At 33.4% G+C, this 15,830-nt stretch overlaps 1 protein-coding gene across 1 annotated transcript in view; it reads right to left on the bottom strand.

Moving 5' to 3' along the window:
• Positions 1-359: 359 nt before the first annotated feature.
• Positions 360-15,830, bottom strand: part of LOC142341261 (organic cation transporter protein-like) — a 48,155-nt gene continuing 32,684 nt past the window's right edge. Inside the window, exons 9-11 of the mRNA XM_075392180.1 lie at positions 9,939-10,170; positions 844-1,020; positions 360-578 (exon numbers count right to left, since the gene is read on the bottom strand). Coding sequence (XP_075248295.1) covers positions 360-578; positions 844-1,020; positions 9,939-10,170 — 628 coding nt within the window. The remainder of the gene's footprint in view (positions 579-843; positions 1,021-9,938; positions 10,171-15,830) is intronic.

Genomic DNA, 15,830 nt, shown 5'->3' with positions numbered 1-15,830 from the left:
GTTAAGGCTTAACGAGAGCAAAAATTTGATTCCAATATTTGCGAGCGGATTTTGGTAGAGCAACATAAGCTCTTTGATTGGTCATAAGAACAGGTTGGATGCATATTAATAGACAGAAGTTTAGGTAATCAGTTTCAAAATTTTCTTCCTTAGGAGGCTGCAGTTGGTCTACAGACGTGGAAGATTTTGGCGTTTGCTAAATGTTGTCGAGTGTCCTAAGAGACCTAAGAGTACTTGACAAACTGACGCTTATCATGCAAGATCTTGCAATATTGTTGCAAATCAATGCTCAAGGTTGTTGCTTATCTTGCTAGATGCAAGACCTGGACGTTCGTCTCGCAAGAATATTAAAAGAGTTCTCAAGATAGTCGCCAAAAATTCTGCAAAGATAACTTGTAAGTTTCAACTGTGTACTCCTCAACTAGCAAATTTCGTAATGAGATGAAGGACTGGAATTTAACCTGAATTGTGACCGGAAGTGGTCTGTGCCATGTCTCTGCAATGAACACGACGCTGGATCCCCCGAGAGCAGAAGCCACACCCACCATGATGTACGGGAGGGGAGAGTAGATCTGCTCCTGCAAACAAATCATCATTATTTTAAATTTCATTATCATTCAGTTTATTTTTTTTAAAATATTGGATTGACAGACAAATTGTGATCATGGTTTCTTTTAATCGGGGCTCACATAATTAAACGACGCCTATTCACAGCTAAAATCAGTCTAGTGATTCTTATAGTTCCCAGTGCTTATTTAAATTGCTCTGCTGCAAAAACATTTGTAAAATTTTTTATTTCACAACTCTGAGAATTACGATTAACAAATGCAGCCTACAACTAACGAGGAAGAATATGGAGGGTGCCATGACAGATCCGAAGTCTCCAATGAGAGTGCATGCCCCCACAGCCATTCCCCTGACCACAGTTGGGAATACCTCTGTCCCGATCAGAAGGAGGAGGGAAAAAGTAATACCCACGAAGAACTTGCACGAGATGCCCACTGCTATCACCAACCACGCCTGAAAATTTGGTAATTTTTGAAGAAAAATGTAATTTGAGATAAAAAATATTAGGTTGTGTGTACTTGAACTCTCTCTGATGTGCAGCAAGTCTAATGTAGCAATGCTGTAGGAGTGAAATTTACAACTTTTCTAATGACTAATTAAAATCTATACCAACCTTTTGGTTTGTATTGTTCATTTCAATATCTTTTAATAGTTTGGGCCAATTTTTTCCCTCCATTTGAACGCTCTTTAAGTGTAGAATTCAAGCAAGGAGGCTCGGTAATGTGCGTTTGCACATAAAGTGCCGACCCCGCTCATCTGCAATTTTCACTTAATTGTCAGTCAAATGAGGAAGAGATAAAACATATCGTTTAACAAACTACTAAATGAAAAAAAACAATATACCGTAGAGGGCCGATGGGACCTGCCATTAAAATTATTACCAGAAAAAACAGCAACAAAATCAATTAATTAAAAATTTTAATTACGACCAAAACTCATTGTCCATTTTTTAAAACACTATCAATATATATTTATAACCAAATCAAAATGGCATCAGATAAAACTTAAACTGAAGAAGATTAACAAGTATTTCATTAAAAAAATATGGGACTTTTCATCATTTCGACTTGGTAACAAGTCAACAAGAAATGAGCAAAAGAGCAAAGTTTAATAAAACGTTGCTTTTTTTGAAAAGAATTAATGTGAAACTGAATAGAAACATTATGCATCAAATGAAATCAATGATAGATTCAATTTTTCCTCAAAAGAAAGTGAGTGAGACCTTTCATTATCCAGGATATATCATGAGACTACAAAAGTACGCCATAAACAGGCAAAAAAATCAATTTGCTCAAAAATAGTTTCATAGTCAATTAAACAATAAGCTGATCACTAAGATTTTTAACTTTTTATTTGCGTTTTTTAAATGGCGAGAGGACCGACCACTATTGTGATACGATGAAATAAATTTGAATGAAAAAAGATAAATAAATAGACATAAAACTACAAAAATGGGCGAATATGCACAAATCACTTATGTTTTACGAAAACTCGTTTTACCAAGAACAAAGACAACTTGAGGAAAACAAAACCATTATAAAGAGCAAATTTTATTTTAATAAATGAGGGATGTGACTTGTCTATAGAGATACTAAGCTACAAATTAACAGAAATATTATTGGCAATGCTCTGAAAACCATTATTTTTGTTTTAAAAACAAATATTTTGAAAATTCAAGGCCAACATAAGCTATCGACTACAAGAGTGGACAATTTATTTTGCAACAAATCCTTCAAAAATTAATTGCGCCTGTTTTTAGTGAGACTGAATCAAAGATAACATTAGATACAAGCAGAAATAAAAAATTTCACAAACAACTTTAGGAAACCACAGTGTTGAAGCAATTAAATTTATAAAATACTAAATTCAGGAAACTTAAATCTTCACTTGTTAATTGTCTTCAATTGTCTAATCCCCAAAGACTTCAGTCAAAACGTTTAACCAACACAAAAGTTATTGTTTGACTAGAAAAAAATGACGAGATCTTTCGATAATGATGCTAAATTTCGAAAAGGATACAAATAAGTAAATTACGAAAAAAAGACAAAAATTATAACAAAAAGGCTTAAGTTGAAGATTACTTTTACTTTTTTTTGATAAAAATATATTTGAAAGTCAACAGAACTTTAGTTTTATCCCGATATTATTTGTGCAGTTCACTTTTATATCGTTAGTTGGCCATTAAGACCTTTTATTACCCAATACCTGGCATACGACAACAAAAATGAAAAAACTACTAAATTCTGCGAGAGAACAGCGTCGCAGCCCTTGAAGTCATTAGCTATGTAAACATAAAGTTTTTTCGAACAGGACTTGTGCAACGTTTCTTTTCCAGTTTTTTTAAAAGTAAAGTGGCAATTAACACAGAAACAAAAGGAGCAGCGAAAATTGGGCAATTTTGCATAAAAATCACAAATTTTTATAAGAAAACTCGTAGTACCAAAACCAAGCAGCCGACTTTCTTAGCAACAAATCCGTCACAACGATTAGTTTATAAATTATATGAAAGAAAGCTCAACCTTCATTAACTGAGAATCAGCTAAAAGTTGACAGAAATAAAATAAATATGACAAGTTCAAAAACTCACTTAAATTTTCTTAAAACAAATCCATTTAATACCACAAGAGACAATACATAACAACCAAATGCGTTGTAGAAGTTACACCTCTTAAAAAAACCATTTGGATCCTTGATTGTTTCGAAATAGTAATCAAACTGCGAAAATTATAACAATTGAAGGAAAAACACAGGAATACAGTTAGAGTTTATTAAAACTCTTCTTCAAAGCCAATAAAACCATTAGGTTCCCTGACAACTTGACATACATACTTTTCGCCTCATGTTTACATAAATGCAATTTCAAAATTTCTTTAGTAGTCAACATTAAAAAATACTATAAAAGCAAAATATTTTTGAAAAGAGGGGGCACCAAAAAATTCAAAAAATTCTGGTTGTAGGAATCCTTGATGATATCAAAAATATCCCTGATTTTGGCACGCGTCCATAATCTACACAGGTGTTGCGAAATAGACTTTTTGTTTTGTTAAGTAAAATGTTTCAAAATTCAAAGGAAAAGTTTGATGCATTTTGTTTAAGTAATTTATACAAATTTTAATTCCAGACGACTTTTATATGGCGTCGGATTTCAACTAGACGAGTTTTGGAATTTGTGGTAATTGTATCAGAGGTCTCCAGTTTCGGCAAACTTAAACAAAGTGGACCGCAAAAACATATTTTAAGCAATTTTTGAAGAAAAATGTCTGAGTTTTGAAAAATTTATTAAAATTTTTAGCCAAAAACTATCCAACCAAACAATTCAGCAAACCTCCTCTATCTCTAGTGGTAACAATAACACTCTACCGTTAAAAATTTTAATTTTTTTGAAATTATGTTAGCGGAACATGTGAAAAAAACTGTCGAATTTTCACAAAACTTTAGAATCCCTGTAAAAAGCGAAACTCGAAAAAAAAATATTTTTTGTTCCGTATTCTAGGGAGCACGGGCTTTTTAATGATACCACCCACAAATTTCTACGATGAATATATCGATCGGCCAAAATTGACTGCACAAAACAAAATCCATTTGAGCATGTAGTTCCTCCCTTTCCACTAAAGTGGGGGTCGGAACAATTATTAAATCCCAGCTCATGCAAACACAATCACAATTTTGTTTTTCTGTCTTCTCCTTTGATATTGCCCTCTACTGAAAACATTGTTGGCGTTAAGTGTATTGGTAAATATTAATCGGTAACTTTACCTTTTTAACAAAAATGCTAGTAAAATTAGTAGTTGCTCAGATTTTTCAAAAGTTTTCAATTTTTTCGCAGGTTTAACATTACTTAACATTACCTTATGAACTCTTTAAATTTCTATAAAAACCGCAAAACTCGTCACAAGTAGATTTTAGCTACATATTATAAGTTTTGAAAACATCATACCAAAAATTTGTCTCGACCATTTTTGTTACTTTTGACTCAATTTGTCTTTTATATATAACGCAAGGTTCTGCTTGCCTAAGTAATACATATTTTATAGAATTCTGAGAGAAGGAGTTCCGTTTCAGCAAATAATTGAAACTTTCCTTTGAAATGTTTTTGAAAACTTATTTTCAATATTTTTGAGCTGTTTCTTTTTGTCTCTGTTTTCGCTTGAAAAATTTTACCAGATTTTTCTGAGCTGCCGTTTTTTGTGGTTTCGTATTTAGTTAGCATCGTATTTTGTGGTTTATGTGTTATCAAAAATTTGATAATTTTTGTAATTTTTGTATTTTTATGAAAAATGGTTTTCCCTTTGGTTCCAAATAGTCACGGATGTCCAGTGGGTTCGTCTTCATTGGCTAGGAAGAAGTTGGTGTGATATAGGTTTTTAACAAAATAAGTTTTTGTGTTAAGCGCTTTTTTGTTTTTTTTTCTGAGTTTTTAAAAAATTTTTCTGTGTTGTTTGTTTGGGTTGAGTGACAAAGAGTTTTTTGTTCTTCGTTATGTTCTTTTTATGGATTTTTTATTATTTCAAATGATACAATGTATATTACAAACTATTTTGGTTACTAATTCTTTGTCCGCATGCTTTCTGCTTTCTAACTAAAAATGATTATTTTCTTCGAGATTTCACTTGCCTAGTTTGATGACCCGATTGATAGTTTGTAAAGTATTTCATTTAGTTTGTTGGATGGATTTTCAGAGTTGCTACTGCTGTTAATGTGTTCACATTTATTTAATACCATTAAACGTAAAAATTTTAAGTGTGCTAACTTTGCTCGCGGTTTTAACGCAAAGTGAACACATGAATTGTCAAAATTTTGAACCCAATGTTCTTCAGTTCTAAGTTTTTGTTTTTATAAACAATATCGTCTATTCGATCAATAAATGATGTCGCTCTTAGATCATGAAGATCTCGTGCAATCAGTTAATTTGATTCCAGGAATTCATCTGAGGCATAATTATTGGCAATGAAAACGTTGGAAATGAACATACTGAACTTCTCTATTTTTGCTTTTCTTTTGAGAAACTTTGCTTTTTTATTAAGTTACAAAACTCAATTAACATTTCTAAGAGCTTGAAGAAAAGTTAAAATGAAAAATTTAGCAAGCGATTGAAAGAGTGTTGGCGGCTGAAAAAATTCACCAAGATGCAGAAAATTGGAAAAAACTTTGTGTCTTTTTTATTAAATTTTTACAAGATTTTCGATTACAAATTTTAATTTCAGGAAGTATTTTTAATGTTGCTGGCAGTTAAATAAAATAAAAAACTCTGAGGATAACAATTGCGACGCAAGGTCCGAATAATTTTGAGAAAATATAAAACTTAACCGACTAACGTCGAACGAATTGCTCGCAAACGTCTGGCAAGCAGTTAGCTTCGCCAGAAACTAGCTGCATGGTTTAGGGAGACTAGCTTTAGCTCATTTTGAAGGGTGAAGTTTAAGTTGGTTGGTTCAAACTCGAAGATGCACCCCAGACATTATTGTACTCCTTTTAAACTGCTTCAGTGAATCGTGCGAGATAAGGCCTAAAAGAATCTAATTCCCACCGGGCTTTACATGTCTACCCGCCGGGCTTTACGCTTTTCGAGGACCAAAAAGTTCAGGCATAAAATGCATCAAGTGAAAATGCATAGAAGGATCAACGGTCTAATAAAATTGCTACAAAGGTCATTTGAGAGCACTTATTAATTCAAAAAAGACCAGAAATAATTTTAAAAAGCTTGAAAAAATTGAATAGGCATTTTTTTAAAAAAAAAACCGAATGTAGCACCAATTTACCTCGCTGATTTTTAATGAACTAATACAAGTACACAATAAAATATTGATGGTTTTTAACCGAGAAAAGTCGCAGAACGGGGAAAGATGTCAAAAAATACTGAATTTTGATTTGAAGAAAACAAAAGCCTAGATTGGACAAAATTACAACAGATAAAAACAAAAAAAGACAAGTTATTGGAAACCCGGAAAATTTTTAATTTCAGAACCCAGAGCTATCGAAAGAAATCATTGAAAGAGATTGCTCAATGCTGCAGGCTAGTAAGAAATTAAATAAGAAGTCCTCCTCTTAATAACAATCAAATTGTTATTGGAAACCAGGAGAATTTTCAATTCCAGAACCCAGGGCTATCGAAAAAAATTCATTGAAAAAACTTGCTCAATGCTCTAGGCTAGTTTAAAAATAAATAAGAAGTTCTCTTCCTAGTAACAATCAAATGGAAAGATGTGTTACAATGCATCTTGAACCGCCATATACAGCAAACGGCTTTCAATTCATGAGACCGCAACAAAAAGAAATCAAAAATAATGAAACGGTGCAAAAAAGACTATTATTATTACGTCTTTCTCGCAAACGACTTTGTTTTGAAAAAAGACCATCTTTTTTCATTGCGCATTGCGCAGAAATTGCTTAATTCCTTTCTGATTTTTTCTTTCATTGTTTTTGTCGGACGTTTTAAGGCCACACAAAGACTCGCATGAGCCGCCTCTTGTTTTAATCTAAATACAAAACGGACCAAATCAATCGAATTTTCTAAAAACTCATGAATTCAAAACAGGAACCGCTTAACATATACCATTTAATTGCAAAAAGGTGCTCCATGAACATAAATATTTTTTCATTAGAAAGCACTTGGTTTTACGGTTTCAGTATTGAGTTTGCGTACTATTGCGTAAAATGACTAAATACCACTAATAAAGGTCCAACTGGCTTCCTAAGGAGTTTTAAGTTAGTCTATCCAGTGTTTTTATATGAAGGCTTATGATTTATTATTATTTGTTTTCAACGAAAAAATTGATGTAATTTAGAGCTCTGCAATTTTTCTTTTATCTTATTTCTGACATCTTGTAGCTTAATACAAGAGATCAACTCTTTTTTTTTCGGGTGATTTAAAGTTTGTCATTATTGCAGTTATCTTATTAAGTAAGGTTATTAAGTAAGTCGAGGTTGTTTTTAGTTGTATTGTCATTTTTCACATAAAGACAGACCATTGTGATATCAATGTCGTTAAAAGAAAATGAAACGTTCATTTTTTTCAGAGAATTTAATTTGTTTTTAACGACTTCGACACCACTTTCTCGCAAAAATTATTAGTTTTTGATTTTTGACCGTCTTGTCGTACTTTTTGTAGAGGCATGACATACTCCGCAGAATGAATGTTGTCAAGGACTTTCTATGGAGGTATAACTGAACCCGTTTACCGTTTTAGAGATTTCAATTGATAGCTAATGGCTTTCATGACTTTGAATTTAAGCTTTTTCAAAAAGTTTAAGCTTTTTTTAGCTTTGCACTCTCGGTTCTACTTTGTTTGCCCTTTACCTATTCTCATTAAGGACAAGTCCCATATCTTCATTGTGAAGTACAATTTAGTTTGTTTAGTTTAGGGCTTATCTAATGCTAGTTTGTATTTGTTGTTAGGTGGTATTTTTGAAAAGTGGACAATAAATTTTAATCTTAATTAATGTTTGTTGTTATTTGATTTTGATGTTTGTCTTGTCTCATAGTCTAGTTGAGTGCAGGTCTCATTGGACCTCCAATGCGGCATTATTTAATGCGTTTAGTTGTTTCAATTTACAGCGTTTTTATTCATTCACCAATTATTTTGAACAGTATCCGAATTTATGAAACTCTTCGATCTCTTATTATTTGGTAGACAATTAGGTAAAAAAAAAGATGAGTGGAGTCGGAAAAATTTGTGTGAGCAAACATTACCGAGTCTCCTTGTCGTGTTTACTGATGACGTTGAGTTGACAAAATTTATGCCCTAAAAATAATTTGCTGTGATTTGAAAATCCTCATCAGATAGTCGTTCTTTTTTGATCAGACTAAATTTCTCTCAATTTTACCTCTGACAAGACTTTTAGGGGTTCATGATCAGACCATCCAGGCCTAAAAAGCTGCTGTTCAATTTGTTGGAGTCCGCAATAACTTTGATCAGATTTTCTCCGGCCCATTTTACCTATTTTCTTGCGTTTTGAGGCAGTGAAGAGCTTCATGTTTGAAGACCCGGGCAGAGGAATTTGGCCAAAATTATGTAAGAGCAGCTGCAACTAGCGTTGACAAGTCAGAAAATTCACCGCAATTTTCTTACATACTTTTGCGTTGAATGCGTTGAATTTGAATACAAAAATTCAACGCATTCAACGCAAAATTATGTAAGAAAATCGCGGTGAGTTTTCCGACTTGTCAACGCTAGTTGCCGCTGATCTTACATATTTAGCGTTGAATTTAGCGTAGATCTTACATATTTAGCGTTGAATTTAGGGTAGATATTTTATAATTAGCGTTGAATTTATCGTAGATCTTACATATTTTTGCGTTGAATTTACCGTTGATCTTACAAAAAATCAAAGCGTCCACTTGAACTATTAACCTCCAGTTGCGTATTGGAATCGAACTGCTCACCTCCTGTTTGCTTGTCGCCTCTTCTACCACTGTGCCACAGTACCTTGGTTTCCTTAAGAGCCACAATTCTTATAAAGCGTAGATCTTACATATTTTGCGTTGAATTTAGCGTAGATCTTACATCTTTTGCGTTGATTTTGCGTAGTATTTAACTTAGCATATTCAACGCATTTACCATGTGAGGCGTACTGGGAAAAATTGAAATTTTTTAAAAAGTTTTGAAAAAAATTTGAATTTCTAAAATGGTATGAAATGGTTTTTGCACCGTAAGAGAGCACTCAAAGGTTATTTTTTGCTGACTTCACTTTTCTCACCTGTGCAGTATAGGGGATCGAAACAGTAAAAAAAATTATTTTTTTGAAAAATTTGAAATCGTAAAATGGTCTGAATTGGATTTTGCACTAGAAAAGAGCACTAAAAAATGATTTTTTTCTGACCTCATGTTTCTCACCTGTGAAAGATAGGGGTCCAAACAGTGAAAAAATTGACTTTTTGAAAAAAAAACTTGGAATGGAAAAATTAGCGTTGAATGCGTTGAATTTATGTAAGATCAACGCTAAATTCAACGCTAAATAAGTAAGATCAACGCTAAAATTCAACGCTAAATATGTAAGATCTACGCAAAAGTTCAACGCAAAATTATGTAAGATTAGCGTTGAGTGCGTTGAATTTATTTAAGATCAACGCTAAATTCAACGCTAAATATGTAAGATCAACGCAAAATTATGTAAGATTAGCGTTGAATGCGTTGAATTTATGTAAGATCTACGCTCAGGCGTAGATCTTACATAAATTAAACGCATTCAATGCCAATCTTACATAATTTTGCGTTTTTTAGCGTTGACACCTCGGCCCGGGGAAGCCGCTTCGAGGTTTTTTCTTCCTCAGAGCCCAGCATGTTGTTAATTGCTTTACCTTTCCTACTGTTAACACTATTGGTGATAATAAATGACAATAAGTCTCTAGCAAACTTCACAAGACCACCTTACCTGTGATTCTGGAAGATACGTGTTACAGTAGCCAAGTAAGAGACAGAAGACGGCCAGAATCCATTCTGCCGCCACCAGAGTCCACTTGCGTCCGTATTTCTCCGCCAAAAGAAAAGCCACTCCGTATGCGGGCAGTTCCACAATTCCACCCAGGCAGTAGGAGATGTACACATTTCCACCCCATCTGGTGGAAGCCAGACTCAACATGTAGTAGCCCAGGTTGTTCACAAACCTGTTATCAATGCAACCGATTTTTTTTAAATAGTAAATTAATTATTATTTAGGTTTTGAGTACTTTCGTATGCTTAGTTTTTCAATTACTGTCAATAAGTTTTTAGTTGCATTAGTTGAGTTTTTCATTATCAATTTTCTCAACTCAGATATGAAGCACAAAATCTTAAAAGCTTGTCCCACGAATAACCATTGTCCTCAAACGGCAGCTGATATTTAAACGTCAATAAGAAAGTGTTAACTTCTTCAAATATAAATAAGAACTGTAAAACACAGGGTATTGAGGCAATGTAGATTTAAAAGTTTATGTGTTCAAGAGTAAAAGTAACAAAAAAAATTGGACTGGCTTGTGGTACCAAAAGTTGAACTACAAGCCCAATATCTTTTTCTAAGGTCAACAGCTAATTTTTTGATTGATTATGGATTAGGACGGTTTATGTTCAATGTTGAAAGAAGCTCCGTTTTTGTTTGCGGCGAGTTGTTTATTAAGAAAGCGAGAATTATCAATTGTTAAAAACTGTTAAAAATTTGTTCCGATTTTTGGGATCTGTGGACTGATAGCAATTTCGGCTAATTTTTGCGTAATTTCTGCTGAAATTTTGCGTGCCTTTCTGCCAAAATCAGTCCTTGATAGTGAACTTGGCTCAAAAACAATTATCTAAACATAACCGACAAACGTCGGGCGAATTGCTCTCAAACGACCGGCGAGTGATTAGCTTCGTCAGTAGCTGGCCACGGTTTAGTGAGACTAGCTTTAGATTAATTGAGGGGGCGTGAAGTAAGCGTAGCGGGGGTGTACCGCAGCGGGGGTGCAAAAATGGATTGGAGGGACTGATGTGGGGGCGGTGGGTGGGTGGGATGTGGGATCAATTTCTAAGAACCGCCCTTCAACCATAAATATAAGTCTCCAGAACAGGTTCTGTTGATCGCATACTTGAAGACTAGTGGGCTCATCGGCTCTATACAACCTAATGCAAACTGACTGGGCGCTACCTTTTTATCCCATTTCTGAAGAACTTTAAACTTTAAACTATGCAGTAACATATTATCAAACCCTAGAGGAAACGCTCCGTGGCACTTGAAGCTAGATAAACCTAAATTTCAAAAGCAAACTAATAAAATTGAAAGTTTCATTAAGAAAAATTGATAAAACTTGTGATATTGCTTATTTGAAAATCAATCCATGACCAAACAAATTTTTGCAGTAACTTATTTTCAAACGCTAACGGTGATTTTCTGACAGTTAAAACGTGAAAAATGACTTTATATGTCAAAGAATTGAAAAACGTGGCAAAATTATCAAAAATTGCTAAAATTCGTGATAATAAAATCTTGAAAAACATTCCATTGCATCTATTAACTATGCACTAACTTATTATCAAACTCTAGAGAAAGTTCCATTGGGTTAGGGGTTTTTGAAACTAGAGAAAAATGAATTTTTTTAAAAAAAAATTACTAAAATTTGTGATTTTAGAAAGTTGAAAATTAATCCGTGACGGGGGGGAGGTGCACCTAGGGCTGATGGAGATGGGTTGGGTCAACAGTGGGTGGGTGGGGGTGGAATTATCAGCGCGTGAAGGATTTGGGTCATTACGGGGTGTTAAAATTGAAGGGTTCTTCAACCTCTAAGAACACCCTTCACCCAAGTTTAAGTCTACAAAACAGTTTGCGCTGAAACAGAGCCGAAAGACTCTAAGAGCACTTAATGCCCACTGGTCGCTACATGTTTATTCCATTTATGTGGAAGAAAAGTCCAAAACGTCAAACAAAACGTCGGTCAAGCAAAAAATCGCATAAAAAAGACCAACAGGACCAAAAAAGACCAATATAATTGCTACAAACTTTGTTTGAGAGCAATTAAACAGCCAAATTTCTGTGTTTTTGGGTAGCTTGTTTGATTGCCACTAGAGCGCTGTCCAGAGCTGTAGCAATTTCTTGACTATAACGAACTTCAAAATATTATCTCTTTTAAGCCACGTGTATGGCATCAGATCTTTTGTATTTTTTTGAAGCGTTCTAGAGTGATTTTTGATAATTGTTCCGACTCCACCTTTGGAAGGGCGGGAGTGAGGAACTGTATACACAAATGGGTTTTTTTGTTCGGACACTTTTGACCGATTGATATACTAAAAGTAAAGAAATGTTAGTGCTATCACTAAGAAGCTCGTCCAGCTTAGAGTTTGGAAAGAAAAAGTTATTCTGAAATTCTTTTTTTTTCGAGCAATTATTGTTTAAAGTTTTGTGTGAACACGTCTTTTTTTGTATAATTTTGTTCACTTTAAGCGTACTTTTTGCTAAAAATAAGATCTTTTCTACAAAAATATCAATTGAATAAACATTATATGATAAAAAATAACATAATTTTGTGTTTCTTACAAACAGAAGGCCATATAAATGGCTAGTTATTGTCTCATAGGGAAGTTTACTATAAAGAAATCGATTTTCATTTGAGAGCTTATATTTTAAAAAGCTTTTCATATTTTTTTCAAGTCACTTTGAGACTGGTCATTTTTCAGATCAAGGTGCTGTTGATGGCAAGCCTAATTTACAGTCAAATGATGCCCAATGAACAAATAATTCGTTTTCACGGAATCGCTCAAGTTTCTAATGGCTCTGACTTCGCGTTTTCGTAATTTTCATTTAAATTTCGATTTTGTTTTGGAGATTTTAGTGAAACTTTGTAGTCCTATGGCAATGACTTTTTGACCAATATTCACTATGATTTGAAAGAAGTTTGAAACATGAAAAAAAACTAGAATTTAAGCAGTAACCTATTAAGAAGAGGTTCCTCGACGCCTAGTGTGAATAAAGACAATTTAAAAAGTTTTTGAAAAATTTGACAAAATTGCAAAAGAGTTTTGCCTTTTTTTGGCGAGCGGTTGTTCGTCAGTAGTTAGAAATGGGGGGGGGGGGGGTGGGATGCACTGACTTCCTAAAGAGCACTAATTGAACCTATGTAGTAATTTGAGTGGACAGCCAATGGCTGTTAAGACTTTTAAAAAAATTTCGCAAAAGAAATTTGAGCATTTTTAGATGTTACACCTGTTTCTGTGAATTGTAACTCATCCTCATTATTGACAGGGCCCACATCCTTTCTATTCCAACCAAAACTATTCTGTTTAGCGGTTTTATGTTCTAACTATTGTCTCTACGAAGGCATATCACATTATCCTATTTTTGATAGTTCCCATTGGTTTAAAGAAGATGTCCAATTGATTATAGTTAAATTTTCAAAGAAAAACGATTGGTTTTAATGGATTCGACACTGTCCTCTTGCGCTCTTCTACTGATTTTTGGTTTGTGCCTGTATCTGTTGTCGTTCTCATAGTCAGACGACTTATTGTGATGACTTTTTGATGATTTAAGATTAACAAAAGTTTCTGCCCTCCCATCGAGGAATAATTTATTATAACTCATTATTTTTTTTACTTTCGTTGACAGTTTTTGAATTTTTTGGCTTTGATGTTTCGGCTTCTCTCAAAAATTTCTTGATTTCAATTTTTTTTTCATTTTTGTTGGCTTTTTGAAGTCATAATGTTACGAAAAAAATCCATTGTTCTTGAAAGAATTTTTCAAAAAGGAAAAGTTCCTACTAAACAGTTCATTTTTTAACGTCTTGGACACCATTCGCCTTCATTTTTTTAATTTGCTGCTTTTGACTGTTTTTTTGTGGAGTCGTAAAATGCTGAGAGGTCTCAGAAACTTTTAACTGAGGGTTGAAAAAATGAATTTACTCAATGCATTAAATTTATAGCAATTATTCTAATAGTTTATGATATTTTTTCTTTCAAAACTTTTTCTTTAAACTTTGTAGTTGTTGTTGTTGTTTTTGCCAACTTTTATCTGATTCTCAACATCGAGAGGCCCCATCCACTTCCTTGTAACCCGAATATTAGCGTGTCTATTGATATTGTGCCGTAACTGATGTTTTGTTTGTTGGCCATTATGCGTTTTAATAAAAGTTTTGTTAGTGGTCAAAATTTGTGTTCCTTTTCTTGTCTTTATGCACTTTCGCGTAATAACAGATCCCAATGATTTTCAAACGAAGCCCGAGTGAACTTATGAAATCTTTCACTATAATTTTACTTGAATTAGCTTATATAAAATCTCAAACAGATTTGACGCATAAAATTCAGATTACAGCGAAAGATTTTTAATGGCTGCAATATTTTTTGTTTTTGCAAATTGTTTGTTTATCTTCTCAGTTTTTATTCATCTTTAGTCCGTTTCTGTGGCTTAGTTTAAGCGGAGAAAGGTCCTATTGGTTGGTTATTGACTTTTTAAAAAATAGATCCAGATTTTTTTTGGTTAAAAGCTAATGGTTAAAAGCTGAAGCTAGCGAATTTTCGAATTTCCCTTCGTCATTTGTTCTTTTTATTGACTTGTTGCCTAGTCTCACTAATATAATGTCCGACTTTGTAACAAAAAAGTAAATTAGGTTTTGTGTGTAGTTGAGGAGGTGTGTAGTTGAGGTTTTATCTGGTTGTATTGCGACGTTGTTGCTAGGTGCTTTTAAGTTCAGATGTTGAACTTTTGCCGCACAAAATGTTTTTGTTTTTGCGCATTTTGTTGTTTTTTTTCTCCCATAGTGGGAATTATGGCTGATCTCGTGAGCGCTGTATTGAGGTATGGTATTATTTAATTCCTTTAGCAGTTTGTGTGACGATTTTTTTAAAATTTAAAACGAGTAATGTAGATGAGCGCGGGTCGGAACATCATGTGTGAACGCACATTAACGAGCCGTCTGGTAATTTTTTGTACTCTATAAAAAAATATTAAGCTTTTTCAAACTATAAAAGTACCCACAGTTAAACAAAATATAGCGCCGATTCAAAAAACTAGACATGATTAAGAAACACCAGCCTTTGTTTAATTGAAAGTGTTTAAATTATGCTACAATGCCCAGTTGATTGAATTTGGAAGCAAAAAGACACATCTATATGTACTGGCATTTTGTAAAGTAAAAAACCGATCGATTGCCTTTTTTAGTTCTAATTGGATAACATTTATTAATTATGTTACTGATTGATACGCATACCAGACATATTTTTGGTTAGTATAGAAACGTTTTCTGACAAAGTTAGGCAGTAAATATAGTATCTATGCAAACACAGTTTTGTGTCCAACTTTGAAAACTATTTTTTTTCCACCACGATCCAAAATGCAAATACCCAATAGACTCAAATAAATTTGAGAATATAATCATACAGAAAAATTTGACAATCTTATTTTTTTTTCTTAATAATTGCAAAAGTTCCTCTAAAGATGTGTAAAGAAACTGTTTTCCTCAGTTTTAGGAGATTTAAACGAAGAAGCTGAGAAAATTTGTGTCCCTTTGTTTTTCCCTTTGTTTTACAAAATGTCGATGTCCCTATTTTTTTTCGTTGCACTAATCTCCAGCAGCGGAATCAAAATAACGCCAGTCCTGGAAACAAATACTGCAGAAGAAAAAATCATGACATAAAATTGCGATTAGTATTTAGTTTATTTTCAAAACAGATGATTGAACGTTGGCAGCAATTTTTGGCTGAAATTTTGTTGCAAAGTTCTAAAAGTTGTAATTAATGCAACCATTATTTTAGTTTATTCCGTTACGAATTATTACGACTCGAAGAGGAGTATTGGTTTTCTCTCGGTTTTTTACGACTCGAAGAGGAGTAT

This window comes from Convolutriloba macropyga, chromosome 6, assembly GCF_964194025.1.
Source record: "Convolutriloba macropyga chromosome 6, txConMacr16.3, whole genome shotgun sequence".
NCBI classification, from domain to species: domain Eukaryota; kingdom Metazoa; phylum Xenacoelomorpha; order Acoela; family Convolutidae; genus Convolutriloba; species Convolutriloba macropyga.
This window is presented reverse-complemented; position numbering and strand designations above follow the sequence as displayed.